This window comes from Psammomys obesus, unplaced genomic scaffold (assembly GCF_907164565.1).
Source record: "Psammomys obesus unplaced genomic scaffold, mPsaObe1.curated_primary_1811, whole genome shotgun sequence".
Classification (NCBI taxonomy): domain Eukaryota; kingdom Metazoa; phylum Chordata; class Mammalia; order Rodentia; family Muridae; genus Psammomys; species Psammomys obesus.
In genome coordinates, this window is record NW_026591598.1 from 19,304,555 (window position 1) to 19,332,469 (window position 27,915).

General features: G+C 47.4%; 2 protein-coding genes across 4 annotated transcripts in view; one reads left to right on the plus strand and one right to left on the minus strand.

Annotated features, from left to right (window-relative positions):
- Dnajc16 (DnaJ heat shock protein family (Hsp40) member C16) overlaps positions 1-14,472 on the minus strand; it is a 32,367-nt gene extending 17,895 nt beyond the window's left edge. The window contains exons 1-4 of one of the 2 annotated variants that reach the window (XR_008720585.1): positions 14,353-14,420; positions 12,603-12,787; positions 7,474-7,540; positions 5,312-5,645 (exon numbers count right to left, since the gene is read on the minus strand). Coding sequence is in view for 1 of the 2 variants with exons in the window: in XM_055611269.1 (XP_055467244.1) it covers positions 5,312-5,645; positions 7,474-7,540; positions 12,603-12,769 (568 nt within the window). In the remaining variant the exon portion in view is untranslated. Of the gene's footprint in view, positions 1-5,311; positions 5,646-7,473; positions 7,541-12,602; positions 12,788-14,352 lie in introns of both variants that reach the window. The other variant, XM_055611269.1, reaches the window with a different exon arrangement.
- A 2,311-nt stretch (positions 14,473-16,783) lies between these two features.
- Positions 16,784-27,915, plus strand: part of Casp9 (caspase 9) — a 20,560-nt gene continuing 9,428 nt past the window's right edge. Inside the window, exons 1-7 of one of the 2 annotated variants that reach the window (XM_055610858.1) lie at positions 16,784-17,056; positions 19,229-19,628; positions 21,546-21,580; positions 22,969-23,145; positions 23,523-23,612; positions 24,586-24,733; positions 27,469-27,876. In XM_055610858.1, coding sequence (XP_055466833.1) covers positions 16,925-17,056; positions 19,229-19,628; positions 21,546-21,580; positions 22,969-23,145; positions 23,523-23,612; positions 24,586-24,733; positions 27,469-27,710 — 1,224 coding nt within the window. In that variant the 5' untranslated portion in view covers positions 16,784-16,924 and the 3' untranslated portion in view covers positions 27,711-27,876. Of the gene's footprint in view, positions 17,057-19,228; positions 19,629-21,545; positions 21,581-22,968; positions 23,146-23,522; positions 23,613-24,585; positions 24,734-27,468; positions 27,877-27,915 lie in introns of those variants that run through there. The other variant, XM_055610857.1, reaches the window with a different exon arrangement.

Genomic DNA, 27,915 nt, shown 5'->3' on the forward strand with positions numbered 1-27,915 from the left:
TACATAAGCCTGTGGTCGACCTAGCTGGCCCCTTGAGTGCTGGGACTAAAGTGCACCACCAACAAGGCTACACATTCTTTTCAAAGTGAAACAAGAGGCAAGGAGCTGGCTTAGTGGGTAAAAAGCTTGCCACAGAGGCCCAGTGACTTGAGTTCAGACCTGCAGAACCTGGGTGGAAAGACGGACGGAGTAGTGTGCACTGTAGTCTCAGTGCTCCTGTGGAGAGACAGGAGGCAGAGAACCAGAGAAGCCTGTGGCGAGCTATCCTGGAGCACACTGCACCGAAGAAGCAAGACAGACTTTGCCTTAAAACAAGGTGTGAAGCACGAACCGACTCCCAAAATGTGTTCTTTGACCTTCACACACATTCTTTGGCATTTCACATACCATGATGTACACAAACACACCTACAAAATTAATTAAAAAAAAAAAAACACTTTAAAAAAAGTGAACAGAGCTGGAGAGATGTTAAGAGTATTGTCTATTCTTCCAGAGGTCCTAAGTTCAATTCCCAGCAGCCACATGGTGGCTCACAACCATCTATAATGAGATCTGGTACCCTCTTGGTACCAGGTGGGCAGAATACTGTATAAATAAAAAAGAATGTTAGTTAAAAAAAAGTGAACAAAGTTAACACCATCAAGAGCCCACTTACCATACGAGCTGAGCTATTAGTAGTTTGGTAATTACCTGTTAACTCCTTTCTGCCTATGCATGAGGACACATGCAACAGAGTGGGGCCACCTGACAGCTCTCTTTTCACCTGACACTTGCTTTGCTTAACACCAGTGTCTTCTCTTATTCTTTCATTTAGCCGGTATATCTCCCAAATGCAAGATGAACAGCCAGAAGGAGACATTTTTGGGCTGGCTGGTAGACTTGAGTGCCAAGCACCTGAAATTGAAATCCTGGTCTCCTCTCACAGCCGGTCCACCACTGCCTTTGCCAGTCCAAATATTACAGTTCCCTTCCTCCCATTACACAGCCCAAATGACAGACAGCCACCCTTCCCTCCCCTCACACCCACATCCAATCTGCCAGCAAACCTCCTGGCTCTCTCTTCAGAAAATGCCAACGCAGCAGCTTTGATCACTTCTATAACTGTCTTCCTCTTCCCCCTCCTTCTACCTCACTATGTAGCCAAGGATAACCCCAAACACAGTGATCCTCTTGCCTCTGGCTCCCCAGGTGCCTGGGTTACCACAGGTGTGTACTACTGCACTCAGCTTCCTTATCCATCCTGGTTGGTGGCTACAGTGACCTCCTAACCAGTCTTTCTTGTTGCAGCCTGTTCTTAACATAAGGAGCAAATTGTTCCCTTTACATGAATCACACACTACTCTGTGCAAACCCTGCAAAGAAGAACTCACTCCACTTGGACCGAAAACATGGTCTACAAAAAAGGACAATGTGATTCTTTGTGACATGCTTCTTGGTCCTGTCTTTTTCCTCCTCCAGCCCCAGCATCCTTGGTCATCTTTGACAATGCAAGGATGCTACAGCAACCTGGCACACTGGCATCTCTGTAACCTTCCCCGACTTCAAATCGTCCTCAGGAGGCTTACATCAGCCTGTATTAAAGCTGTGTTCCCCACATGCAGCATTCCCCCACACCCACTTGCTTTGTATTTCCACAACTGACTGCTTCTATAGCAGTCCCAGAGGACAGCATCAGGGTCCTGAGCAGTACATGCTGCCACTCAGCTCCACCCCCACGCCTGCTTCTCAGCCTCTAGCTTAGCATGCACAAGCCCTTTTCTGCTTATTATTTCCAGGCTGTCTTCCCCTTCTAGAATGAAGGCTCCAAGGAAGTCAGGGGTGTATCAGAACAGAGCCAGGCACATAGTAGGTGCTCAATCAAAGTTGGCCATCCGTTTATTTGACCAATTCCTTCTTTGCTTTCTTTTCTTCTTTCTTTCTTTTTTGGTTTTTCAAGCCAGGGTTTTTCTGTGTTACAGCCCTGGCTGGCCTGGAACTTGATTTGTAAACCAGGCGAGCCTTGAATTCACAGTGCCTCTGCCTCCTGAGTGCTGGGATTAAAGGCTAACCAATGTTTCCCTACACATGGAGCTGTACAGGAGACAGGAAGAAACCAACTGCTTTCCTAGTGTCACACTCGACACTTTATACTGCGTGTGTGTGCCCATGCGCGCATGTGTACACATATATAAGAGCCTGTGTACAAATATGGAGGGCAGAGGTCAACCTTGTCATTCCTCAGGTGCCAGCCACTGTAGTTTTGGAGACAGTGTATCCTTCTTGGCTTCTGACCTGCTGATTATGCTACATTGGCCAGCCAGCAACCCTCAAGATCCACCCACTTCTGAGCACAGATTTGTGTGTGTGCCTATGTCTTATGTGATGTATATATATGTGTGTGTACTCACCAACACTTTACATGTGGATGCTAGAGGCTGATACTGGGTGTCTTTCTCTCTAGCGTTCCACTCCATTACTTACTGTTATTACTGTTGTTGGTATGTGCATACACACATGAGCTCTGCCCCGTGCACCCCATGGTATGGATGTGGAGATTAAAGGACAGCTTTTGCTGGCGTGGTGGCACACACCTTTTATCCCAGCACTTGGGAGGTGGAAGCAGGCAGATATCTGTGAATTTGAGGCCAGTTTGATTTACATAGCAAGTTTCAGGACAGCTAGGGCTAGACACATCCTGTCTCATAAAAACAAACAACCAGACAGCAACAGAGATAGGAGACAATCAAGGTCTGAGTTCAGATTCCCCTCACTTCCAGTCACCAGTTTGGGCCTCTCAGACTAAGCCCTCCAATACTGCTATCATCCAAGTGATCCCAGGGAGTCCTTCATGACCCTCCTTTATCCCTGACTCCTACAGGTTCCTTCTGATAGGCAGCGATGGGTTGCTTTGGCTATGGCACCAGGCTACAACACACCACGTCAATTTCTTGCCTTAAAGTTCTGGAGACAGGGAGTCCAGCTTATCCCACAGGCCTGAGTCATGGTGTCAGGGGGGCTGGCTTCCTTTGCAAGCTGCAGGGAACCTAGATCTGGGCCCTTTCCAGCTCCTGGTGACTGCCTGCATCTCTTGCCTTGTGGTCTCTAGTCTTTGTTCACATCTTTCTGACCTCTGCTGCCAAGTGTTATGCTCAGTTCCATGCCCACAATCCACATTGTGGAAGGAGAGAACTTAAAGCCATCCTTTCACCTCCATTTGTGCTGTGTGTATGCGCATACACACATGCAAAATGAAAATGTAAACTATGAAATGTAATATAGCCCTTGGTCCTACAGTGCTGAGGTTTAGCTTCCTCACTGCTCCCAGATCAGTTTCCCTATACCACCCAACACAGCAAAGGACACACAGGAAGCTATCAGGTCAGTGCCTCCCCTCCCCTCTGCTCAGGTGCTATACACAAGAGCAAACAACTTCCCATTGCCTTTGCCCTTGTACAAGTGCTTCTGCATAGCACACTTAAGGTACTTAGAACAAATGACCCCATGATTTCCAGACATCTACTCTTTTCAGAGAACTATGGCTCCTAGGATTGAGTTTGCTCCTTTATAAAACTACCCAATGGTTCTCTCTATAGGTGGCTATAGAATACACACACACACACACACACACACACACACCCTCAGTAACATCAACACTGAGAAATTACCTAAAACATATTCTCTCTGAATCACTAATATTGTCCTGGCCCCAAGTACTGAAGAATGATGAAGGATAGGGTTGATATGGTAGCCCACACTTTTAATCCCAACACAGGAAGAGGCAGGGGCACAGGCAGTCTGCCTTCTGAGAACCGTCTTGATTGGATTTCTGACAAGGTCTTATTCCATAGCCCCAACTACCCTGTAGCTCAAATATGTAGCCGAGCCTGACCTTGAGGTTGGGGCAATCTTCCTCTTTTTGCCCCACCCAAATGTTGGTTGGTCAAACCTGTTTTTTTTTTTTTTTTGTTGTTGTTGTTGTTTGTTTATTTTTTTGAGACAGGGTTTCTTTGTGCAGCCTTGGCTGTCCTAGGCTTGCTTTCTAGACCAGGCTGACCTTGAACTCACAGAGATCTACCTGCCTCTGCCTCCAGAGTGCTGGGATTACAGGTGTGTACCATAGCACCCAGCCCTCAATCCTGTTTTTAAGGTTACCCAGGCTGTGGGATTTAGTTATGGCAGTCCTAGCAAATTATTACATAAAGTAAGGCCACAGGTTCCATACATCTGCAATCATCACTGGCATTCTAGTGGGTGCTTGGGCCTGGCTTTAGTTAGCCAGTGCCTTTCTAGTTTCTCACCTGTATTATCAGCTTTCTAAGGAAGGACCTGGATACTACATAGATAAAGTTTCAAATCCATCAAGCAAAAGGACAGTGATGGGCCAGCAAAATGCCTCAGCCAATAAAGGCACTGACAACTTGAGTTCGGTCCTCAGGATCCACAAAAGGTAGAAGGAGAGAACTGACTCCTCAGAGTTGTCCTTTGATCTCTACATGAATACCACAGCAGAAGACTCCTATCCTTCCCTCCAAATAATACATAAAAAGTTTAAGAATTAAAAAAAAGAAAAGAGCCAGGCTTAGTGGTACATACCTTTAAGAAAATAGAGGCTAGAGAAATGGCTCAGTGGGTAAGAACACTTGTTCTTGAAGAGGACCTGGGTTCAAGTCCCACCACCCACATGGTGGCTCACAACCTACTGTAACTCCAGTTCCCAAGAACCCTTCACCTCTTCAGGCATTCTCAGGCCCAGGCATCCAAGTGATGCACAGATACACATGTAGGCAAAACATTCAAACATACTAAAAAAAAAAGTAGCTTAATATATCGACTCTCTCCATAAACATCCCTGGAAGATCAGTCAGTATGGAAAGGAAGCATACCGATTGTTCCCTTTCTTCAATACCCCATCAAATTAATGAATGATGGCCTAGAGATGCCTCTGCAGTTAAGAGAGCACCTCCTGGGGCTGAAGAGATGGCTCAGTGGTCAAGAGCTGCTCTTCAGAGGTCCTGAGTCTAATTCCCAGCAACCACATGGTAGCTCACAACCATCTATAATGGATCTGATGCCCTCTTTTGGCATGTAAGTGTACATGTAAATAGAGCATATATACATACATGTATATACATGTAAATAGAGCACCTCTAACTCCAGTTCCCCAGAATTTAATGCCCTCTTCTGGTTTCCATGGGTATCACATGCATGTAGTGTACATACATACATGTAGGTGAACACTCAATACACACAAAATATATAGATCTTAAAAAAGAAAAAAAAGCGTGACACGCGTCACCTCCTATAAATGTATCCTAATGAGGAAATGACTTACCCAGTCCTTCCAGTTCCTGGACCACTTCTTTCCAGACAGGCTCGATATGGATGCAGCTAAAGCACCAATCTGACGTGATCTTAATGAGGTAGGGCTTTTTGAAGCTGTCGGGAACCACTTCATTCACATAGTGTGAAAAGTGCAACAAGTACTTCTCATCATTTGAGTCCCGCCGCTCCGAATTGAAAGGAAAGTGAAAAAACGATTCATCGAAATAAAAGTTCTCATGGAAATGGCGAAAACGATACTCGCGCTGTTGCTTCTGGTAGCCTTGGTTCTCACCAGCATCACCATAATGGTCATAGTTTGTCCTCTTTTCCTCATTGGACAGAATCTGTAAGAAGATGATGAGTCTAAAGGATGAAGTGCTTACAAAAGGACTATCCTTTCTCACTGCTTTTCTTTTGGGTCAGAGGACTGAAGGCAGGCCTTGTGTACACTTGGCAAACTCTTTACCACTGAGCCACACCCCAGCTCTAAATGGCTTTTCTGTATCAAGCCTAAAAGATTTCTTTTCTTTTTTCTTTCTTTTCTGATGTAGGGTTTCTCTGTGTAGCCTTGACTGCACTGGACTTGCTTTGTAGACCAGGCTGGCCTCAAACTCACAGAGATAAACCTGCCTCTGCCTCCCCTAGTGCTGGGATTACAGGCACATACCACTGCACCTGGCTTAGAAGTAGATTTCTAATCAACGTATAGCAGGAATGCTGGGTCCAAATTCCAGCAAGGTTGCAGGGATGGGGAGAGAGGAAAGAAGGGAGAGACTATGTCCTGACCATTCCTAGAATCCACATGGCAGGAGAGAGCCAACACACACAAGTTTTCCTTTGATCTCTACATGAGTACTGTGGCACGTGCAGGCCCACAAAATACACACACACAAACAAAAAAACACAGAAGTTAATCTCAAACTTCCAAACAGAAACATTAAAACCTCAAATTTCATTTGCTGAGATCTTCATATGGTAATGTTGACATCAGAGTACCAAGCCATCCTAGTAATACTAAATGAGACTTGACACAAATGATGTCACCAGGATCCATCACAGAACGTTAACCTGTCCATACCTTTGGAATTAAGACTCACTGGACCAAGGTATGGTAAACTAGAATGTCAAAAAGTAACCAAAGAGAAGAGTCCAGTGCCTTATGTGTGAGCTAACTTCAGTTTTTGCATTCATGTTTATTTAGTATCTGCCAGAGCACAGGTGTGAAGGTTACAGGACAGCTTGTAGAAGTCACTTCCCTCCTTCCATTACATGGGTTCCTGGGTTGAATACAGGTCTTTGGGCTGAGCAGCAGGTGCCCTACACCCAAGGAGCCATCTCCGCACAGACTTTGTTTTGCTGAAACGTAGCTTTGAAGACTAGAATTTGATAATCTAGGGTGATGAGTCTCGTACAGCCTCATCACCGTCTGCTGAAGCACATTATGCTAACAAATCAGGCACCCAGGGACTCACAGCTTCTGTGGATTCTAGGCCATGCTACTTAAGCCGACATGTTGGAGACTTCCCAAAAAATGCTGTGTTTTAAAGTGACTTGTAACTTTGTGTAACCAGGCAAACTGGTGTCAAATTCTTAACCTTAGTCTCTACAGTCCCAACAGACATCTGTCTGGGAAGTGCACAATTCTATTAAAGGTTTTAAAATGGGCCAGGTTTCCAGGAGCTGCAATGTGCAGGTACCTGCTTCAACACGTTGGAGGAGACAGATATTTTTTCTAACATCATAAGGAAACTTGGTCCAAGTATGAGCAATGTGCCCTGCTGAGGGGATGGTATAGTACTCCTCACCTCTGGCCTACTTTCCTTTCAGCTTGTGTATGTGTTCATATTTCTGTTTGCATGTATATGAGCTCCTATGCTTGTGTGACCCACACAAGACCCAAGGCTCAGTCCCTCTCCACCTTATTATTCACTGAGGCACAGTCTCTCAGCTGAACCCAGACCTCTTAGATAAGGCTAGCTTAGCTAGACAGCTTGCCCCAGGGAGCCTTTCTCAGCCTTCTGAGAACTGAGTTTGCAGGCAGCATTTGTGTGGGTTCGGCAGATCTGACCCGTGCACCTCCTGTTCGCATGGCTGAGATACTGAGCCACCCCTCAGTCCCTGCATCCCATTTTCTAGGAGCTCAGGGAGGCACCGCAGTGGATGACACGGTACCTCGTAAGCTTTGCTGATCTGAATGAACTTGTCCTCTGCTCCAGGGTCTTTGTTTTTGTCAGGATGCCTGAAACACAAATGGTAGCCAGTGAGAATTTTTTATGTGCAGTCATTTTATAACCTTATATATACAGCTCACAACATCAGAAGCCAAGGGCAGGGTGGTTGGTTAGGATGGGTTCCTAAAATAAATGGTTAAGAACAATCAGTTACTTCATCTGACCATAAAGAAAAAAATGCAATTTTAACGCAGGCAATTTCCTCCCAAGATGCTCCAGCTGGGCACGCTTTCAGAGCATCAGACAGCACCACAGCATGTACCGAGGAGAGGTGGCATGTGTGGACCCCCATCCTCATCCAAGCTTGGCTCAAGCAGGTCAAGGCTAAGTCAGTTATGCATGATGGCCCTGGGCAGGAGTGTCTCCTTTTTGTGTCAGCTCCTTTTTCTCTGAGCGCAGGCAGCAGGTGCAGGCAAAGCTGTGGCTGTCAGGTGATGGTCACATTTCCCACGCCTGCTGCTCACTCTCGGATCAGAACCCTGGTTTGCCACAGCCCTGCTGGTCCCACTCTGCCTTTGACTGGAGACTTTAACCCTACACATGAGTAATGGTTCCAAGGCCACCCATCTAAGCTGTGAGGAAGCTGAGAGTCCATGCAAGGTTATTTAGGTTAATCTCAGAACTAGTTGGCACTGGCTGTTTCCACTTGGAGCCATGTTGTTCTACACCTTTTCATTTCTACAGTAATGCTATCTAAACTAACATTGTTTTGAGACAGGGTCTCAGGTAGGCCTTAACTCAGGAACCCCTGCTTCCATCTCAAAGTGTAGGACTGCAGGTGGGTGCCGCTTTCCACTGGCAGCTCAGGGAATTTTCTGGAGCAGAGACTAGTCAAACTTGCTCCCTGCTGTGCCCTAAGATCAAAATCAGACTTACAATAGTCACAGTATAAAGAGACTCTAGGTGACTGTTTGACACAGAATCTCAGTACGTAGTTCAGGCTAGCCTCAAACCCTTCATCCTCCTGCCTTGGTGTCATGAGAGCTGGGATCACAGGTCTGTTCTATGATGCAGACCCTTATTTATTCTTTGCTGTTGTTTTGAGACAGGGTCCCTCTATGTAGCCCTGGCTGTCTCCTGGAATTCTCTTTGTGGACCAAGCTGGCCTCAAACTAACAAAGATCTACTGCTTCTGTCCCCAAGTACTGGGATCAAAGGCGTGCACCAGCAAACCCTAGCCCATTTATTCTTCATATAATCACTTCTGCTAATCTTATGACATTTCTTCTAGGGACATTCTGGGAGAAAAAAAAAAAAAAAACACAATTCACAGCAAAGCAGAAGAGACTGACAACACACCAAACACACTGAGATTTACAAAACAAAACAAAACAAACAAAAAAACCAAAAAAAAACCCTACAACTCGGTAAACTTATTTGAGCAGGGATGTTTAAGTGGGTTTTATCCCATATTCTATCCTAAAAACAAAGAACTTCAAATGACTCTCATTTGGATACCCTGCTTGTAACCACTGAATCCTTGCTGTAAATATCAGTGAGGTTAAAAAGCAAACATCAAAGCCGGGCAGTGGTGGTGCATGCCTTTAATGCCAGCACTTGGGAGGCAGAGATGGGCAGATCACTGTGAGTTCAAGGCCAGCCTATTATACAAAGTAAGTTCAGGACAGCCAGAGCTGTTAAACAGAGAAACTCTCTCTTGAAAAACAAAACAAAACAAAACCAAAACAAGGTAAACATGAAGCAGGTACACCAAAACCAGCAAGACTTAAGGGAAGGGATGGTGGTTCCAAAGCATGTTTTTGGCTGACCAAAATAAAGAGTTTTTAATATTCAAACTCAGGTTAAAGGATGGGTGGATAAAACTGTGCATGCCTGCAAATGATGATTTAACACAAGGAGCTGTACAGAGCAGGAAGGAGAGGGGAGGCTGTGCAGATACTCTGCCGGTGGCAGCCAGGCAGGAAACAAGCTAGCTAAGAACCTTGGGAGGCACCTAACAGTTTCAGCTGACAAGGGGCTCTTTCCTGGAGGTGGAGGACCACCCAATGCTATGTTCAGGGAACGAGACAGATTCATGAGTCACCTCATGCCAGGCGAACTTTCCATTGCAAAGTGAAGAAAATACTGAGATGGGCTCAACGGACTGTCAGCGTGACCTCTAAATGATTAAAATGGCAAATACAATGAAGTAATCTATGAATGAGCCGGACTGACATGCCTTGGCTGAACAAACCAGGTTACTCCAGTCTGCTTCTCCTAGGGGGCCTTGGTATTCTATTAACACGGACGGCAAACCCACCACAAGACTTAATTCATGAGTGAGAAATATGGTTTCCCTGGCAGAAAAAATAGCCATTTCACATGGCTTTACCAAGTATTTTTTGTGAGGTTTAAGAAACACATGGGAAAGCACTTGGCAAAATATGATCCAAGTGCTAAACACTTCCCCCTACTATGGATCTTCTGGAAGTAAAGCAAGGACATAATGCTATTTTCAGTGTTTCTAATGAAACCTTCGAGAGGTAACACAGACTAAAACAAATGAGAAAACACTGCCAGGGTCCCATCAGTAGAAAACAGGAGAATGGCACAAACATGCACGTAAAATGAGTTCAATGCACATAGCCAACACTGTTAATTTGTTCGGTTATGAATTACTCTAAGAGACTCCAACAGGAAGAGAAGGGCACAGTTCATTTAGCCAACAGCAGAACACCTTTTAAAACTCCAGACAGAAAGGTCACAGCTGTCCACTGCAGTAAACCCATATCCTTAATGTACCATTCTGCCCAGCCAAGGCTAGAGAGCCTGTCCAGAGAAGGCTGTCATTTATGAACTAACCACAGATTGTCATTTTGCTTTAAGTACAGAGAGGCAGGGCCTTGAAATATTACTGAAAACCAATTTGGCAGAGAATTGCTGGAAAGAGGCCATGCATTATTCGACACTGTGTTTTCAGCATCCAATTCTAGATTCCTCATGCTATGTATATAGATGGCCCCAAATATTATTCATAACATTACACCCTTTACCACAATTTGTTTAGAAAAGCTAAATCTGCTCAGTAAGGAAAAGTGGTGCCACCCAGAGCCATGCAAGATTACAGATTCATTTGCTCAGGGCAGCTTTGTGGCTGCCCAACTTGACACCATTTCTCACCAAAGCACTAACCTGCTCAACCTTACCCATGTGCAGATGGATAAGTGATTGCAAAGCCAAGTACCAACATGAACTGACTGATGGTGCAGAACAAACTGTGGGCCTGAGAGGCCATACAGGTTTACCAAGTCTGAGCCTGACATTCCCATTTGTCAAGCAGGTTGAAGCATCTCTTTCAAGGGCTAATGAAATGGGTACAATGATACACATAGAATATAGACGTTAAGTATGCAGTAGGTGCTCAATAATGGTACTCCTGTTACTCTCTCTGCAGCTACTCAACACCTGTGCCTCTTTGGCTTGGCTGAAGCTGTCCTGGGAGAAGTCTGCCCAAAGTAAGTTTAACACTTATCGCTCCCCTGATAATTACAATCCTGATAACAACAGGTAAAACTGTGAGAGTTCTTATGTGCACACCTAGCACTTGACAGGCAGGGAGATCTCTGTGAGTTTAGGACCAGCCTGGTCTTCATAGCGAGTTCTAATCCAGGCACTAAACTTCCATCTCAAAAAAAAAAAAAAAAAAAAAAAATCTGATAGTTCTCTTAAGATTTTTTTTTAAATAAAAGTAATAAACTTGGCTCTGGAATCTTTTAAAATTGGAGGCCAAGGGACCTGGAGAAATGGCTTAATGGTTAACACACTGACTGTTACTCCAAAGGACCTGGCTTCAGTGCCCAGCACCCACATGGTAGTTCATAACTGTCTGTAACTCCAAGATCTGATACCCCCACATAGATATACATGCAGGCAAAACACCAATGAAAATAAAATAAAAACAAATAAATTGCAAAAAAATACTGGAGGCCAAAAGTACTTATTCTAAATTTTCTTAAATATCAGAGATTTAGCAGGACGTGGTGGCACAGACATGTAATTCCAGCACCCCAGGAGGCAGAGGCAGGCGAATCACTGAGTTTGAGTCCAGCCTGGTCCAAATCAAGTCAGCCAAGGCTATATAGAGAAACCCTGTCTTGAAACCCTATTCCCTTAAAAAATCTTAGAGATTTACAGACCAGAACTGTATTTGTTCCCTATAACATTTATACCCATAAAGAATTGTTTTCTAGGGTCTGGAGAGATGGGTCAGTGGTTAAGAGCACTTGTTGCTCTTACAGAGGATCCAAGTTTAGTTCCAGTACTCATGTCAGGCAACTGACAACTGCCTGTTACTCCAAGGGTATTCAACAGTCTCTTTTGATATATACCCATACCTAAAACAGAGTCTTTAAAAAACAGAATTATTTTATAAATAACACATCGCAAGAAGGGTGGCTCATCACTGCTTACTTTGCTTATTTATTTGCTCTAGAGCAGTGGTCCTCCACCTTCCTAATGTTGTGACCCTTTAATATAGTTCCTCATGATGTGGGGACCCGCAACCATAAAAATATTTTGTTGCTACTTCATAACTGTAATTTTGCTACTGTTATGAATCATAACATAAACATCTGAGTACTCTGATAGTCTTAGGTGATCTATCTGAAAGGTCTTAGGTGATCCCTACAAAAAGGTCTTTCAAACTCCAAAGGGGTTGTGACCCACAGGTTGAGAACCTCTGCTAAGGATGCCTGGAACTTGCCAGGCAGCCCAGGCTGACCTTGACTCAGAATGGGTGAGCCTCCTGTCTCTGCTTCCCAAATGCTGGTATCGTAAGTGTAGGGTACCATGTCCACTTTGATTACTTTTTTTTTTAATCAAAGTTACATCTTTCTCTAACATTAAATGTCCTAACAGTATCTAAGACAATGCTCTCAGCGATGAGGGGTGTGTGTGTCAAAGTAAACACGGACTGTGGGTCACTAAAAATGAGGGTACATGGGCTGTTAGCTGTGGACATCTAGACAGCTCTGCATATGTATTGGAACAGAAACAGACAAGCCATCATAGGCTTCAGCCACCCGCTGACTGCTTAGCATGTATTAAGCTTCCATTTCTGGTTTCACCTACCATTCCCGCGCGAGCTTCTTATAGGCCTTTTTAATGTCAGCCTGACTGGCTGTGCGGCTGACCCCTAGGACTCTGTATGGGTCAAAATCCAACGCAGACAGACTTTGCAGGATCAGAACCAGAACTATCAAGAACTGCCAGGAAATGCTCAACTTTTTCACCTCCATCTCTCTTCCTTCCCAGAGCTGAAATGATTAAGAGGTAGTTTTAAGTTCAAGAGGCAGAAACCTGAATAGTCTTGCTTTCTCGGGTAAGGGATAAAGGTATTAAGATGAGAATTAAATAAAAGATTTCTGAAAAGGGACTGTATCAAAGTAGCTGACCCTATCTATAACAAAAAGCCACTGTTTTTTAATATCACACATAAAAACTATTATCGATTAAAAAAAGACAAGTCATGATAGGTTAGAAGAGCCCTTTTAAAAATCACTGGAAATGAATGAACTGAAATAAGGACTGACTCTAAGAATATATTTGGGATAACCAGGATATCAAATCTCAAATGCACAATTTCATCTATTGTAACAACAAACTAAAAAATAATTGGGTTCAGAGTAGCTCACTGAGAATGTATTAAATAAACTCATGAATTCATCATGATTTATCATGTATCAAATTGTAGTCTGGGTTCACTGTAGCATTTCTGGGCACTAAATAAACATGAAAGTAAAACACTTTAAAAAATAGCTGTGCAGTAAAATTCAGCAAGCCTGCTATTATTTTTTTTCATCACCTTCATTCAAAAACAAAAATGGGAAGCTGCTCTTCAATCCAGTTAGCAATCTGGTTATTGACCACAGAAACTTCAGATATGAAAAAGTGGGTAAGGAAAAAACTTACTTTTCTATCTAAAGAGAACAAGAAAGTCTTGAAGAAGTAGGCATAGCTCTAAAATGTTTTTTAATTACAACTCGACTGAACGGTTGAACTCAAGTGTGGGTTTTGGAATAATCCTGGCTGACTGAAGAGGAGCGCCTGCTGCAGACACACACATGATCTTTTATACCACACAGTTTTCACGGATCACCTTTATCTTGACCTCACAGTGTTAAGGTTCGGTGAGGGTGGATTTTGACAGGTGCAAGACACAAACACTGTTTGGGAGCCTGTAAGCAGATGCCCACTGTTTAGAACTGCTCACATGCTAAGTTAAAAACGACAAGCAGGCCAGTTGCTCCCTTAAGACAACCTGTTCTGCAGTGCTGGCTAAGCTCACCCGGCTTTGGGATCAGAGTGGGCGTGGGGGGCGTCTGTCCACCACCACTCTAGGACCTAAACTAGCCTTCTTTTTTTGATGTGACTGAACACTGGCACCTAGCAGGAACTTCATGGGCGGGGGTGGGGGAGAGTAAATGGGTAAGGGGTTCCCTAAGCAGAATCCACAAGCAGGGTGGGTGAAGTGTCAGCCCCGCAGAGTGTGGGTGAGGTGGGGTTGTTCTTTGGCTGACATTCTCCAGCTCTAGGGGGCCGGCCTCAGGGCAGGGGGCGCGCTGGCCAACAGGTAGCCCCCGGCGTCCCCAAGAGCAGGAGGCGGCGGCTCCCCGGACTCTCCGCAGGACCAAGCCCCGCCTCGGGCGCCCGCCCGGGTCGTGACCTTCCGGGAGGCGGCCCCCTCCCCCGCCGCCCCGGTTCCTGTCGGCTCCCGGGTCCCCCGGGCCCAGCGCGGGCTGAGGACGCGGAGGGGCTGGCGGGAGATCCTTCAGCCTGCCGGGCCCCGCCGCGTCCGCGCGTCACGCCGGGAAGGAGTTACCGGGAAAGGGCACCGGCCCAACCGGCCGCAGCGTCCGTGCTCCAGTGAATCCGCCGGGGCCGGCGCTTCCAGTCCACACCGGAGCACCTGGGGAGGGGAAAGAGGCGGGGCCCAGTCCCGGGGCAGTCACGTGTCACTTAAAGACAACGCGCCTCGAACGCGCGCGCACCGACCGGGTTTGGGCGGCGCACTCCGCGGACCTGTTTTGGCCCTGCCGTCCACCGTAGGCGCGTGGGTCTCGCGCGGTTGCTATGGGGACGGAGCGCGCTCTTCGGCTAGGTCCGAGAGCTAGATCTTGACCAGCGAGGCCTGAACGTGCCTTCTAGCGAGGCGGAGTCGCTATGCATTAAGGGATACCAGGAAGACCTCCGGGCACCGGGGAGCGGTTTCCACTGGTTGTCAGAAGATGGCCCACGTCTAGCAACAGTTGCTAAGAAGGGGACGCAGTCGCTGGTCCCAGTTCATTTTATCCCTATTCATAGAATCCTAGAACGTCAGAGTTTGAGCCGGCCTCAGGGATTCTATCCATACACTAAGGCTCAGAGAGGGCCAAAGGCTCACCCAAAGCTTAGAATCCGAGACTCCAAATTCTGTTTACCAACCCAAAAATGTTCTAGTCTGTGATTTAGGCGAGAATCACAGAAAGGGGGTGTGGTGAATAAGGTTGACTTTTTTTTTTTTCGCCAGTGACCAAGGTCTCTTGGGGATGTATTTTTTATTCCATGCCTCGTGTTGAGTTCTTATGTAATCGTTTGCTTTTTATCACTTATCTAGCATACTGTTTCTTTTGTTATTTGTTTTTGAGACAGGGTCTCACTGTGTACCCTTGGCTGGCCTGGAACTCTCTAGGTGGATCAGGCTGGCCTCAAACGCGCAGAGATCTTTCTGCTCCAGCCTTCCGAGTGCTGTTTTTTTTTTTTTTTTTTTTTTTTTTAAAAGAATGCACTATGCCCGGCTGTGTGTTTTATGTATTTATTCCATATTGTCTGTCGCCCAGCTCTTTAGGAATGTAAGCTCCCATAGGTAGGGTCTCTTACCTGTCTTGTTCAGCATTGTGTCACTGCCTGCACAGACCTTGGTTTGTACAAGCTCCTGGTGAATATTTGAATATTTGCAAAATAAATGAAAAAAAAAAAAAAAAAAGACGCTAAAGCCTGTTTCACCCCGCTCGTGTGCGGAATTAAAGTGAGAACCTCATGCATGCTAAGCAGTGCTCTTCCACTGAGTTCTACTTGCTTTGTGTGCCTGGTTGGTTGCTTTGGATCGAGCGCCTGCCCTAGCGCCAACAACACCAATACGGACTGATTCATGCTAGTTTTTCCCAAGCTGAAACTGGGTTATTTAACTGTCTGAGAAATCAGGTGAGAGTGATAACTGCCAAATACCCAAACTGGTCAGTTTTAGCCAACACGGTTAAATCTCCTTTGCTTTGAGTCAACCAATCCCCTTTGAGATTCTTGTTTCTGCTCTCCCCAGATTTCCTGTCTGTAAGTTCACCTCAGGTGCTCATCCGAATTTGATTGATGCTAAAATCGGGAATCAAGTGTAATATGGTCTTTTGAGATATTCCAAAGTGGATTTTTGGCTGCGTCTATTCCGGCTCGGGTTTGAATCTTAGAATGCCTCTGTTGGGGTCAAGCTGTGCGATCCTTGAGGCGTGCCCACATCTGTCAAACAAAGAATAACTATATCCCTGTCAGGAATGTGGCAGGGATAAATAAACATGGCGTGAAAATGAGTGGTACAAAACTGAGAGAACAGAGGACTAGATTCCTGGCAGTTTCTCGGTAGGAGGTGCCGGGGCTGGGGAGGGATGGAGAGGAGAGCGAGATGGAAGTCTGGTTCTATTAGCCCCAGCGGATGGGGTTTTATTAGAAGGGCACACAGCCAGCGAGAAACTTGAATGACACGGTTTTCTTTCCCTCTCCCTCTTGCGACCCGTTAAGTGTCTGTAGAAGTAGGATCATTGTGAATTTTGGTAGAGCAATCGCCCCGCGAGGGGAAAAGGCACAGCCAAGCGCTAGGACGAGCCACGAACAGAGCTCGAGGCAGCAAAGCAACCCTGAAAGAGCCACAGGGACGCGGGGGCGGGACGGAAAGTCACGTGGGCGGCCTAAGGGGGCGTGGCGACGTTACGTTGACGCGCGTTAAAGGCGGGGCGAGGGAGCGGGAGCGAGACCTGAGGGCTCGGCGAGGGGCGTGACGGGATCGTAGGGAGAGGAGTGGGGGTGGGGCCTGGAGGCGGGGGAGAGGGAAACGAGCAGAGGAGCGGCGGGGGCGGGCGGGCCTCGGGGCGGAGGAGCTCGGAAGGGCCTGGGCGGGGCCTGAGGGCAGGGGCGGAGTGTGTGGGTTGGTAGTGAGGTTGGGGGATGGCGTGGGAGCTGTGGGGTGGCTGGGGAGGTGGGGCCGAGGGGCGCGAGGTCCTGGGGGCGGGGCGGAGCCGAGTGGACCGGGTGGCTGCTGACCGGAGCGGTCACTCTTGAGAAGGCGATGTGGGGGCGGGGCGTGGGTGCCGGGGCGGGACCCGAGGGCCGGAAGCGGACGGAACCCGGGGTCCCGCAATCGGTCAGCCATGGACGAGGCTGATCGGGAGCTCCTGCGGCGAGGCCGGCTACGCCTGGTGGGCGAGCTGCAAGTCGCCGAGCTCTGGGACGCTCTGCTGAGTCGAGAGCTCTTCACGCGAGACATGATCGAGGATATTCAGGTGCGCATGCCCCGCTTGTGTCCCCCGCTTTTCACGCGACGTAGGTGGGGACTGGGAGACTGCAAAGAGGTTTGCTGAAGCCACCACCGAGCTCCCGCCCTCCTCTCCCACCTTGCACCGTGTGCGACCCACGCTCTGGGAAACCATAGTGTGGTAGTTCCATTTTCAAAACCTTCCAGAATCCAGCCCCTTAGTTCTCCAGAAGAATAAACAAGATCCCTAAGCATCTCTTTTGCGGAGTGTTTGCTAGAGCAACTCTGTAACTCCCACTCTGTTAGTACTTGTGTTTCTCTTGAGAAAGGAGGCGAGTATTTTTCTTTCTCTAGTGTAAGGGTCCTAGGCACCTTGGGGTGGCTCATTGTACCAGTCACTTACCCTCTTTGAGCCTCAGTTTCCTGGGCTGTGAAATGGAGCAGTGGTCATCCTGTTCTAGGATTTCATTCTAGTGAAATAACGGGTGTGAAGCATTTCTGTGCTGGGCACAACTCCGGGACCCAGCATGCCCTGTCTTTTTTGGTCAGGCCTTCATATATCAAGTGCATGCTTTATAAAGGAGTTTGGAAAAGAAGGGATTTAAGATAGTAACAGAAGAATAAAGTGAAACATTTGATTAAAAAAATAACATCTTAGTATTCTTGTCCCAGTTATCCTCTCACCACAGGTCTGAGAAGGGAATATTTCTTCCTGAGAGGCCCTGGGGGACTGTCTAGAAGGTTGTCTCCAGCATCTGTATTATCATCCAGGAAGCTGGGGAGCTCCAGTGAAGGAGAAATAGAAGAAAGTGGTCTAGAGTCATGCGATTACCAATTAATAACAAAAGCGATCTCAAGAACACCTCAGAAAGTGTGGGAAGGGGTTTGAAGGGAACAGTCCTAATCTTCAAGGGCCCGTTAAGAGGACTCATAAGCTAAACTGCCCAAGGAGGCAGCAGCCTCTGTCTTGTTCCCTTCTCCAGCTAAGTGTGGTTAGAGCACCGCTCTGGCCTAGTGTTGGTAGTGGCAGACTGTTCGAAAGGAGAGGCTGGTTCTGGGGGTGGTAGCACACCCCTGGACTCCCAGCACTCAGGAGGTCGAGGCAGGCGGATCAGGTATTTGAGACCATCCTTGGCTACTTACAGAGTTTGAGACCAGCCTGGTTACATGAGAGCCAGTCTTCAGAAACCAAAACCAAGGGCTAGAGAGCTGCCTCCGTATTTAAGTGTGTTGGCTGCTATCCTTGCAGAGGACCTGATTTCAGTTCCAGCACCCACATGGTGGCCTCCAACTGTCTGCAACTCCAGTGTCAGGGGATCTGATACCCTCTTCTGGCCTCCTTAGGCAACTGGCACATAGTGGGCACATACACACACATACAGATACTCACAGATACAAATAAATACATTTAAATAAATATTTAAGGAGCTGGAGAGATGACTTAGAGGTTAAGAGCACTGATTGCTCTTCCAGAGGTCCAGAGTTCAATTCCCAGCAACCACATGGTGGCTCATGACCATCTATAGTGGGATCTGATGCCCTCTCTGTCATACATGCAAATAGAATATCCATATGAATAAAATAAAATATTTAAAAGCAAAACCAAAGCAAGAGATCAGATATATAACTATTTGGGAGAGTGCCTGTCTAGAATGCATGAAGCCCTGAGTCCAATCCCGAGTTGTACATCAAGCCTGCTGACCCAACATGCAGGAGAATAAGAAGTTCAAAGGGTATTCTCAGCTGAAGGCCAGTCTTGGCAACTTTTTCTTCTCCCCAAACAAATATGAAAGCTTTTTCCCCCATACAAAACAAAAACAACTTATTTCCCCCAAAAAAAGGAGAGGCTGGAAAATTGATTTCTGTATTCAATATCATTACTTTTTAAATTTTATTTTTTTCAATATCGTTACTTTCAAGGTTAGTAAATTTAGACAATTTTAAGCACCTTGTGTAAACTACTGGCCACCATTTTGCTACTTTTAGTAGGGCTAATTAGCACTTAGCACAGTGCTGAACACATAGTAGATCTCTTTGACGTACTGCATAGATGGACCAGCAAAGGCTGCAGAGGGATATGCGTTCAGTGCACGGCTTGATTCATTCCTGCCCACCTGTTTATGTTAGATGAAAAGTGGGAGATAGGGGAGAGCCACATTAATGTCTGGATAATGAGTGTCTGGTTTTTCTATCCACACAGCGAGCAGGCTGTGGGTCTCGGCGGGATCAGGCCAGGCAGCTGGTCACAGATCTTGAGACCCGAGGGAGGCAGGCCCTTCCCCTCTTCATCTCCTGCTTGGAGGACACAGGCCAAGACGTCCTGGCTTCATTCTTACGCACCAGTCGGCAAGCAGCCAAGCAGGATCCAGAGCCTGTTAAACCCCTACCTCACCTGGAGCCTGTGGTCCTGGGACCAATGGGATTCAAACCAGAGGAACAGAGAGTAGGGAAGCTGGAACCATCGCAGCCTGCCCCAGGACACCTCACGCCAGTGGTGCTGGGGCCCAAAGAGCTCTGGCCTGCTCGGCTCAGGCCAGAGGTTCTCAGACCAGAAACACCTAGGCCAGTGAACGTTGGCTCTGGCGGAGCTCATGATGCCTGTGAGTACTGAGAGAATGGTCTGTGGGTAGTGCAATGAGGCTGTTGGAGTGTGAGTCTGGGTACAGCTTGGATTGAGATTCAGAATTTAATTCTAGTATTTGTCTTCATGAATGCTCATAGGAGAAGAGTAGACTATTCCAGTCAGTCTATAGGAGATGGAATTTTGACAGCAAGAGTCTGTTTTGGATGCTCCCCTTGCTTCTCTGAGTGTTTCCAGAAGCAATTGTTACCCAGGGTTTTCCTTTGGGTTCTGGTGGGTGACTGAAGTTACTCACGCTTGACAGGAGGTGTGGGGAAGCTGTCAGGACTCTGCCCTGCACACGCATATGCTTCATGACTCATACTCCTACCTCCCTGCAACTCTGCAAAGCAGATACTGTTAGATTCAGCCCTGTCAGCAAGGAAACAGCCCCAGGAAGGTGAAACAATCCACCTAAGATGTCAGGGCAGCAGTCTATACTGAAATGCTCCCCTCCCAGCTGTGTGGGTGTGTACACAACTTGCCACCGTCCACACCGCCACAGAACATTCTAGTAGCCTAGGAGACCTAGTCTTTATTCAGTCAGTATACCGCTCTTGCAATTGAGGTAGTTGCTGTTCTGGTTTCACTGACAGGTGTCACTTTTGCTGGTCTTTGTACAGCAGTGAAGATAAAAAAAAGAACCTACCTTATTCTGACATTTTTCACCTGTCATGTCTGTATTTCATTCGTGATGCCTTGCAGACTACAGGTCTCTTGTCCATTGCTAGGTGGGTAGTAGTCCCTATTCTAAAGAACCTGAAGTTATTTAAATTCTTATTCTCCTCAATCCCCCTCTCTTGTGTGTGTGTGTGTGTGTACACGTGTGCCTGGAGTATTTTACATGTACTACATGAGTTCAGTAACCCACAGAAGTCAGAAGACAATGACAGGTCCCCTGGTTTAGGGTGGTTGTGAACCACCATATGGACCCTGGGAACTGCATCCAAGACCTCTGTAAGAGCAGTAATGTCTCCCAACCACTGAGCCTTCTCTCCTGCCCCCTCCCCGCTTTGATTAGAGATGGTGTCTCACCTTGACCTGAAACTCATTAAGAAGAGTTTAGGCTAGTCTGCTCCAGGGATCTATCTGCCTGCCTGTCTTGCCTTTGCAGTACGCAGTACTGGAGTTATGTGCCACCATGCCTGTTCTCATTCTCTCTCTCTCTCTCTCTCTCTCTCTCTCTCTCTCTGTGTGTGTGTGTGTGTGTGTATGTGTGTTTATGGGCTCTGGAGATGGAACTCAGGTCCTCACCTTGTTTGATTAGCACTTAAAACACTTACGTTTATAAACACATGGATTATCCTTTGAGATTTTACTTTTGTCCTAATGGTAAAATTATGTGTACTTATGTATGGGTATATTTATATGAATGCAGTGCCATCAGAATCCAAAAGAGGGCATCAGGTAGTGACTTTGCTGGGAACCGAACCTGGATCCTCTGTAAGAACAGCTCTTATCTGCTGAACTATCTTTACCCTTCAGCCCTACTTCCCTTACTCCATTCTGCTGTGGAGTTTCATGTGAATGGAATCATGTCTGTATTTCAGTGGCTGTCTTGTTTGCTCTTAACATAGCCTTTTGCTGTCTGGGTTACCCAGGGCATTGTGTGTATGTTAGCTAGCTCTTGAGGATATCCCCCTGAATGGTTGGATCTCAGTGTGAGGCTTTTGAACAAGACCTTGGTGAGTGTTCCTGGCCAACACTTTTCAAAGGTATAGGTGTGTGTTTAATGTTGTTGGCAACTTTGAGATGCTTCTCTGTGGTGGCTTTGTCACTTGGCTCTCCTATTCCAAAGTCCCTGCTTCTCTCTGTTGTGGGAGCTGTCTTCACAGCTCCTTGGCCTTTCTCTGCTGAACCCCAACACCTATGTTTCTTTTTTCCTCTGTTTACCCAGGTGCTCCAGAGACCATCAGGGAACGTGCAGATATGGTGAGTCCTCGTGTGATTAGGGTTTGTCTTTCCCCCAGGTTCTTCCCTGGGGCTGAGCTAGGAGCCTGAAGGAGCTCTGCCTGGCTGGGGTTACAGTCACTACTCTCCGTGGTTCCTGACCCCAGAGGGAACACTCTGTCCATCCCGCCCATCTGCCTCTATGAAATGAGAGCTGGAGCCTGAAGAAGGCCTGCAGCCCCTGGGGTGTCCACTCCAGGGCAAGTCACTCAGGTTGTCCTTCCCATGTTTATACTCTGGCTCCCATGTGCTTCTAGGAACAAAACCACGTACCCTGCAGAGCCCTCTGCTGGGGAGGAAAAAGTCAGGCGGAGAAGGCTTCAAGTAGACTCACCAGACCCATGCACTGAAACAGGCCATGGAAAAGGAAGCTGAGGGGCCTGAGCCTGGGCAAAAGCTGCCCCAGGAGATCAGAGGGTGGGTCCTGGCCTGAGACAGCTGTGATAGCTTACCGTAGGACCCTCAGTGAGTCCCCTGGGCCAGTGCCACCGAGTTGCATGGAGTTATAAAATCCCTTTGGGTGAACGTGTCTGGGCTGGCTGGCTGGGTTGGTTTGTTTGTTTGTTTGGTATTTTAAAGGAATTATTAGTGTATGTATATGGGTGTCCTGACTTCATGCATGTCTGTGCACCCTGTGTGTGCAGTGCCTGCAGAGGCCAGAAGAGGGCGTTTCATCTCCTGGAGCTGGAGTTACAGACAGCTGTGAGCCACCGTGAGGCACTGGGAATTTGAACCCGAGTCATCTGCCAGAGCAGCCAGCACGCTTAATTGCTGCACCATCACTCCAGCCCCCTATTTTTGTATTTTTGAAATTAGGGTTCATTATTTAGCCTAAGATGTCCTATAACTCAATATAAAGCCCCTAATCATTTTGAACTTGTGGTAATCTTCCTCGACTTTCCTGGTGGTGGATTACATATGTTTTATTTTATTTGTTGTTGTTGTTGTTTAGGGTTTTGTTTTGTTCCTTTGAGACAAGGTCTCTCTGTATAGACCAGGCTTGAACACAGAGATCTACCTGCCTTTGTCTTTCGGGTGCTGGAACTAAAGGTGTGTGCTACTGTGCCTGGCTAGGATTGTGTATGGGAGTCGCCCATCTGGGTTATGATTTTCCATCCCTGAATACTGAGATGGCATTCAGTTCTCTCTATGCCGCACACCCTTGGCATTTGTCTGGCTGCTATGTGGATTTTCTCACTGGAATGTTGGCTGGAGACCCCACTGCCCTGGAGACCCCAGTAGAAAGGAAGACCCTGAGTCCTATGCTGGCTCTCCAGACTTGAGCGCATAAGTGATATCCAGGAGTCCCGGCCTCTCCTGAGGGGTGCACTGAGCCCCCCTGATGACATTGGGAACCTGTCATTGCACAGGCATATGTTCTGGATTCGGACCCCTGTGGCCATTGCCTCATCATCAACAATGTGAATTTCTGCCCTTCCTCGGGGCTCAGCACACGCACTGGCTCCCACCTGGACTGTGAGAAGCTTCAGCACCGCTTCCGCCAGCTGCATTTCATGGTGGAGGTGATGAATGACCTGACTGCCAAGGTACGATTGCTGTCCCATGGGACTCTTCCCCAGACAAGCCTCTATGTCCATAGGACTGTAGAGGTGACATGGGCAGCTGGTTATAGGCTCAAGCATCAAACTTAGAGAAAGAGGCTATGAGGACTGGCTTTCCCAGTGCCTACCACTTGACCTTTATGGCTTGTTTCACTGTTAAGAATCAAGAATAATTGTTCTCATAGAGTTATTGTGGGGATTAAAATGGCCAGTGACCAAGCATATCACCTTTTCCTCCTGGTGGTGCCCGTATGTTGACCATGTCCATCTCAGCTTTAGCACTGGGAGCAGAGTGCCGTGTCACAGCTTTTGGCTCATCGTGCACGTCAGCTCTCCATTGGTGCCCCTGCCTTCTCTTGTAGAAGATGATCGCAGCTCTGGTGGAGATGGCGCACCAGGACCACCATGCCCTGGACTGCTTTGTGGTGGTCATCCTCTCTCATGGCTGCCAGGTAGGAGGTCTTTCTCCTCCTGATCCTTGACAGGTTCCACAGTAGCGCCCCGTCCCTTCTGTGACCATGGCACCCTTAGCTTTGGAGAGAAAGTGGTGTGGCCTGTCTCCCTCCTGCTGTGTGTGTCTTCAGGGCCCTGTGGTCCTCCAAGGAGTAGCATTTGTAGGTGGGAGGAGGCTGGGGAAGCCCTATCCTGGTGGGGGAAGGAAGAAGACACACCTGTCCAGGAAGTTCTCTTCCCTGGTTGAGAAACCAAACACAGGGATCCTAGTTCCCCACTTGTGCTGTGGCCCATGGGCTATGTCCCAGGCCCTATACTGCTGTGTGGGACACAGGATATTGGGATCTATCTTGTGCTTGGCCACTGATCTACTAACTCATTGTGGCTAAGCCCCTAACCCTGTCCAGGTCTCAGATCCTTCATCTTTTAAGTTGAGGGGTTGGGGGCCAGTGAGCTGGCTCAACAGGTAAAGGTGCTTGCTGCCAAGCCTGGCACCTGGAACCCACATGGTGTAGGGAGAGAGCCAACTCCTACAAGTTGTCTGACTGCCACATGCAGTCATATGTGGGCACCCATATGCACGTGCACAGAAGAACAAGATAAGTGCTTTCTTGTGTTTAGCTGCTTCCGGGGGACTGGAGGACCAGAAGGCTGACTTTGGAGGTCTAGGTGAGGCCTGGGAATCAGTATTTGTATAAGCCTGTGGGTGATGCTGACAGTGGTGGTTTGGGAACACCTGATTTAGACACAGCTGGCCTGCATTCTCCGGCTCCTTGGCTCCCATAGTCTAGGCCCTTGAAATAGATGCCGGCCAGCCTGCCCCATCTCAGTCAATCCAGTGCCTGTGCCTAAGGCTTCTGAATATGGACCTCCCCACACAAAGCCCTGCCCCTTCTGGACCGATCCCTGGATTTCTATCCCAAGTCTTTAATAATCAAGGTATTTTTGTAACAGAGGTTCCTTGTCCTTTAGGCCAGCCACCTCCAGTTCCCGGGTGCTGTCTATGGCACAGATGGATACCCTGTGTCCATTGAGAAAATTGTGAATATCTTCAATGGGACCAGCTGCCCCAGCCTGGGCGGAAAGCCAAAGTTGTTCTTCATCCAGGCGTGCGGTGGCGGTAAGTGGCACTCAAGCCTCCTGCAAGCAAGGCTGCTAGAGAAGGAGCCACTCCCTGCCTGCTCCTACCCCCTGCTGCATCCATGGTCTTCTTCACACATCACTGGTGTATAGCAGGACTTCCACCTCACACCACAGGCCTAGCAGCAGAGGAGTTTGGTGCAGTGACATCACTAGCTCATGTGAGCTCGATGACTTCAGCTCCAGAGTTAGGGGTGGGGGCGGGGGAGTGGGCATAGGGCAGATAGCTCCATCTGTAAAGTGCTTGCCATGAAAGCATGGAGCTCTCAAGTCTGTGCCAGGCACAGTGGTGCCTGCCTGTAATCTGAGTGCTGGGGAGGTGGAGACAGGAGGATCTCTTGAGCTTGCTAGCCAGCCAGGCCAGTGCCACACTGGTTCAGCTGGTTCAGCAAGATGCTTTGTGTCTAAAAACCAGATGAGACCTTCCTGAGAAAAACACCTGATACTGACCTACTGACCTCTGGTCCCCACATTCATGTGCACACATGCTTACATTCATACACACACACACACACACACACACACACACACACACACACACAGCAAAGGAAAGATTAAAAAAAAAAACCTTTAGCAGGGCTGGAGAGATGGCTCAGAGGTTAAGAACACAGGCTGCTCTTCTAGAGGTCTTGAGTTCAATTCCCAGCAACCACAGGGTGGCTCACAACCATCTGTGATGAGCTCTGGTGCCCGATTTTGGCCTTGGTACCACTCCCCTGACCTCAGCCATCTAGTTAAGACCCCATTTCTACTGTCCCAGGGAAGGTGCACTGAGCCTCAAGGAGAAACTAAAGAATTTAACTTCTGGAACTCCCAGGAGTCCAGAGATGTGGGGGACTTGGAAGTTTTGCTTTATGCTTGGTGTCTTACTCTGTTTTCTGTTCCTGTAACTGAACACTGCAGGCTGGGCAATACATAAGGGAAGGAGGTTTATTTCCACATGATGCTGGAAGGTGCTTGCTCTTCTTGTTGCATTTGAATGTGGTGGACAGGTTCACGTGACGAGACCGTGCCTATGCTAGCTGCTCTCCCTGCCACCACCTCCCCTCTCTCCAGGCAGTATGGACATAGGCTGCCCTTGAATTTGAACTTCTGTACTCACGAGATCACCAGAAGCAGCTGTACCTGAGTAGCACTCTTAGTTTAAACTTCTAACTTGTAGGGTGTAGTGGTACACACCTTTAATTTCAGCACTTAGAGTTCAAGGCCAGCCTGGTCTACAAAGTAAGTTCCAGGACAGCAGGAGCTATACAGTGAAATCCTATCTCAAAAAATAAACAAATAAAATAAACCTCTGGCTTTACCATTACCTGTTTTTTTTTTTTTGTTTGTTTGTTTGTTTGTTTGTTTGTTTTTGTTTTTCAAGCCTGGAGCTTGCTGTTCTTACAAAGTGCAAACAAAGAAATCTGTGCGGCCAGAGATGGTTCAGTGGTTAAGCACTGTTGTTACTCTCAAACAGAGAGGAACAGACTTTGTTTTCCAGCACCCACAGCTGCGTCTTTAGCCTAGGACATCCAGTGCACTTTTCTGACCTCCACATACATGCTTACATATTCACATATACATAGCCACATAAATAAAAACTTTTTATTTTTTTCACCCTCAAGCGCTGAGATTAAAGAATAAAATTTCTCTGTCTGTCTGTCTTGGTTTCTCTGTGTAGCCTTGGCTGTCCTGGACTCGCTTTGTAGATCAGGCTGTCTTCTAACTCACAGTGATCTGCCTCCCTGAGTGCAGGGATTACAGATGTGCACCACCATGCTCAGCTTTTTTTTTTTTTTTTTTTTTTAATCTAGAATTAGTAACACTCACCTGAAATCACAACAAATCAGGAGTTCAAGGCTTTCTTCAGCTACATGGTGAGTTTGAGGCTAGTCTGGACTGCATGAGACCCATTGTATTTAAAAAAAAAAAAAAAAAAAATCCTAATCCCCTCAAAGGCTAAAACAGAAAGATTACTTGAGTCCAGGAGTTTGAAATCTGCCTGGGGAACAGGGAGCACCTGCATATACACACACACACACTCTCTCTCTCTCTCTCTCTCTCTCACACACACACACACACACACACACACACACACACACATACCTAAGAATAAAACAAATGAGTACTGTTGTTTTAGTGTGTTGGGAACCCTGACATCCTGTCTAGGGAATCCCTTCTGTTCCAGGTTCTGGGGGTCTGGCATCAGTAAGGCACTCCACTCTCTTACCCTCAGCCCGAGTTTTCAGAAGAGGGTGCTGTGAACCAGGGCGCTGTCCGGCTTGCCCTAGGGTCACAGCACACACGTTAGCCAATGACACAGGTTCTTCGTGTGGTGCATGTCATCGCTCAGCCCCATTCCGTGGTTGCAATCATCTAGGGGAGCAGGCCTTGGGCATTCAAGAAGTGGTTATTGGTGCCTGTTGTATTCACCAGGCACTAGAAATAGAGGGAGAGTGTCTGCCCCTTAGAATTTATAATTCGACAGGAACACCAAAGTCACTGCAGAATTCATGTGGCAGTGGTGCACACCTTTAATCCCAGCACTCTGGAGGCAGAGGCAGGTAGTCTCTTGAGTTCGAGGACAGCCAGGGCTGTTATGGAGAAACCCTGTCTTGGAAAACTAAACCAAACCAAACCAAACCAAAACCAAACAAAAACAAAAAAAAAAAACCCCTGAAATCCTACAGTCCCGCCACTACCTCATGGTTACCACTCACTGTCTGTTGTTAGGAGTGCTCTTTCATCATAACATTGACAAGATGGAGAGGGATCAGCTGTGCTTTCGGGCCATGGAGATGCCTCCTGTTCACCCCTTCCCTGCACTAGAGTGTTCTGAGATGATGCTCCGACTCCAACCCCTGAAAGACACAGAGGGAGCTGGGAACAGAGCTGAGTGGGTGCCAGCTCCCAGGACAGCAGCACTTTGCCCGTCTTTGCTTCTCCCAGTCCCACACATTTTCAGTAGCAGGTAGGATTTTGGTCCCACGCGCATGAATGGTGTTACTTGTCAGAGTTCTTAGCAGGAATGGCCTGGACCGTGCTACTCTACCTCCCCATGATTTCCTCAGCACACTTCAGCCTTCCCAGGGTGCCCTGAGCTCTGGCTTCCTTCTGGCTCCCTACCTATCTATCTATCTATCTATCTATCTATCTATCTATCTATCTATCTATCTATCT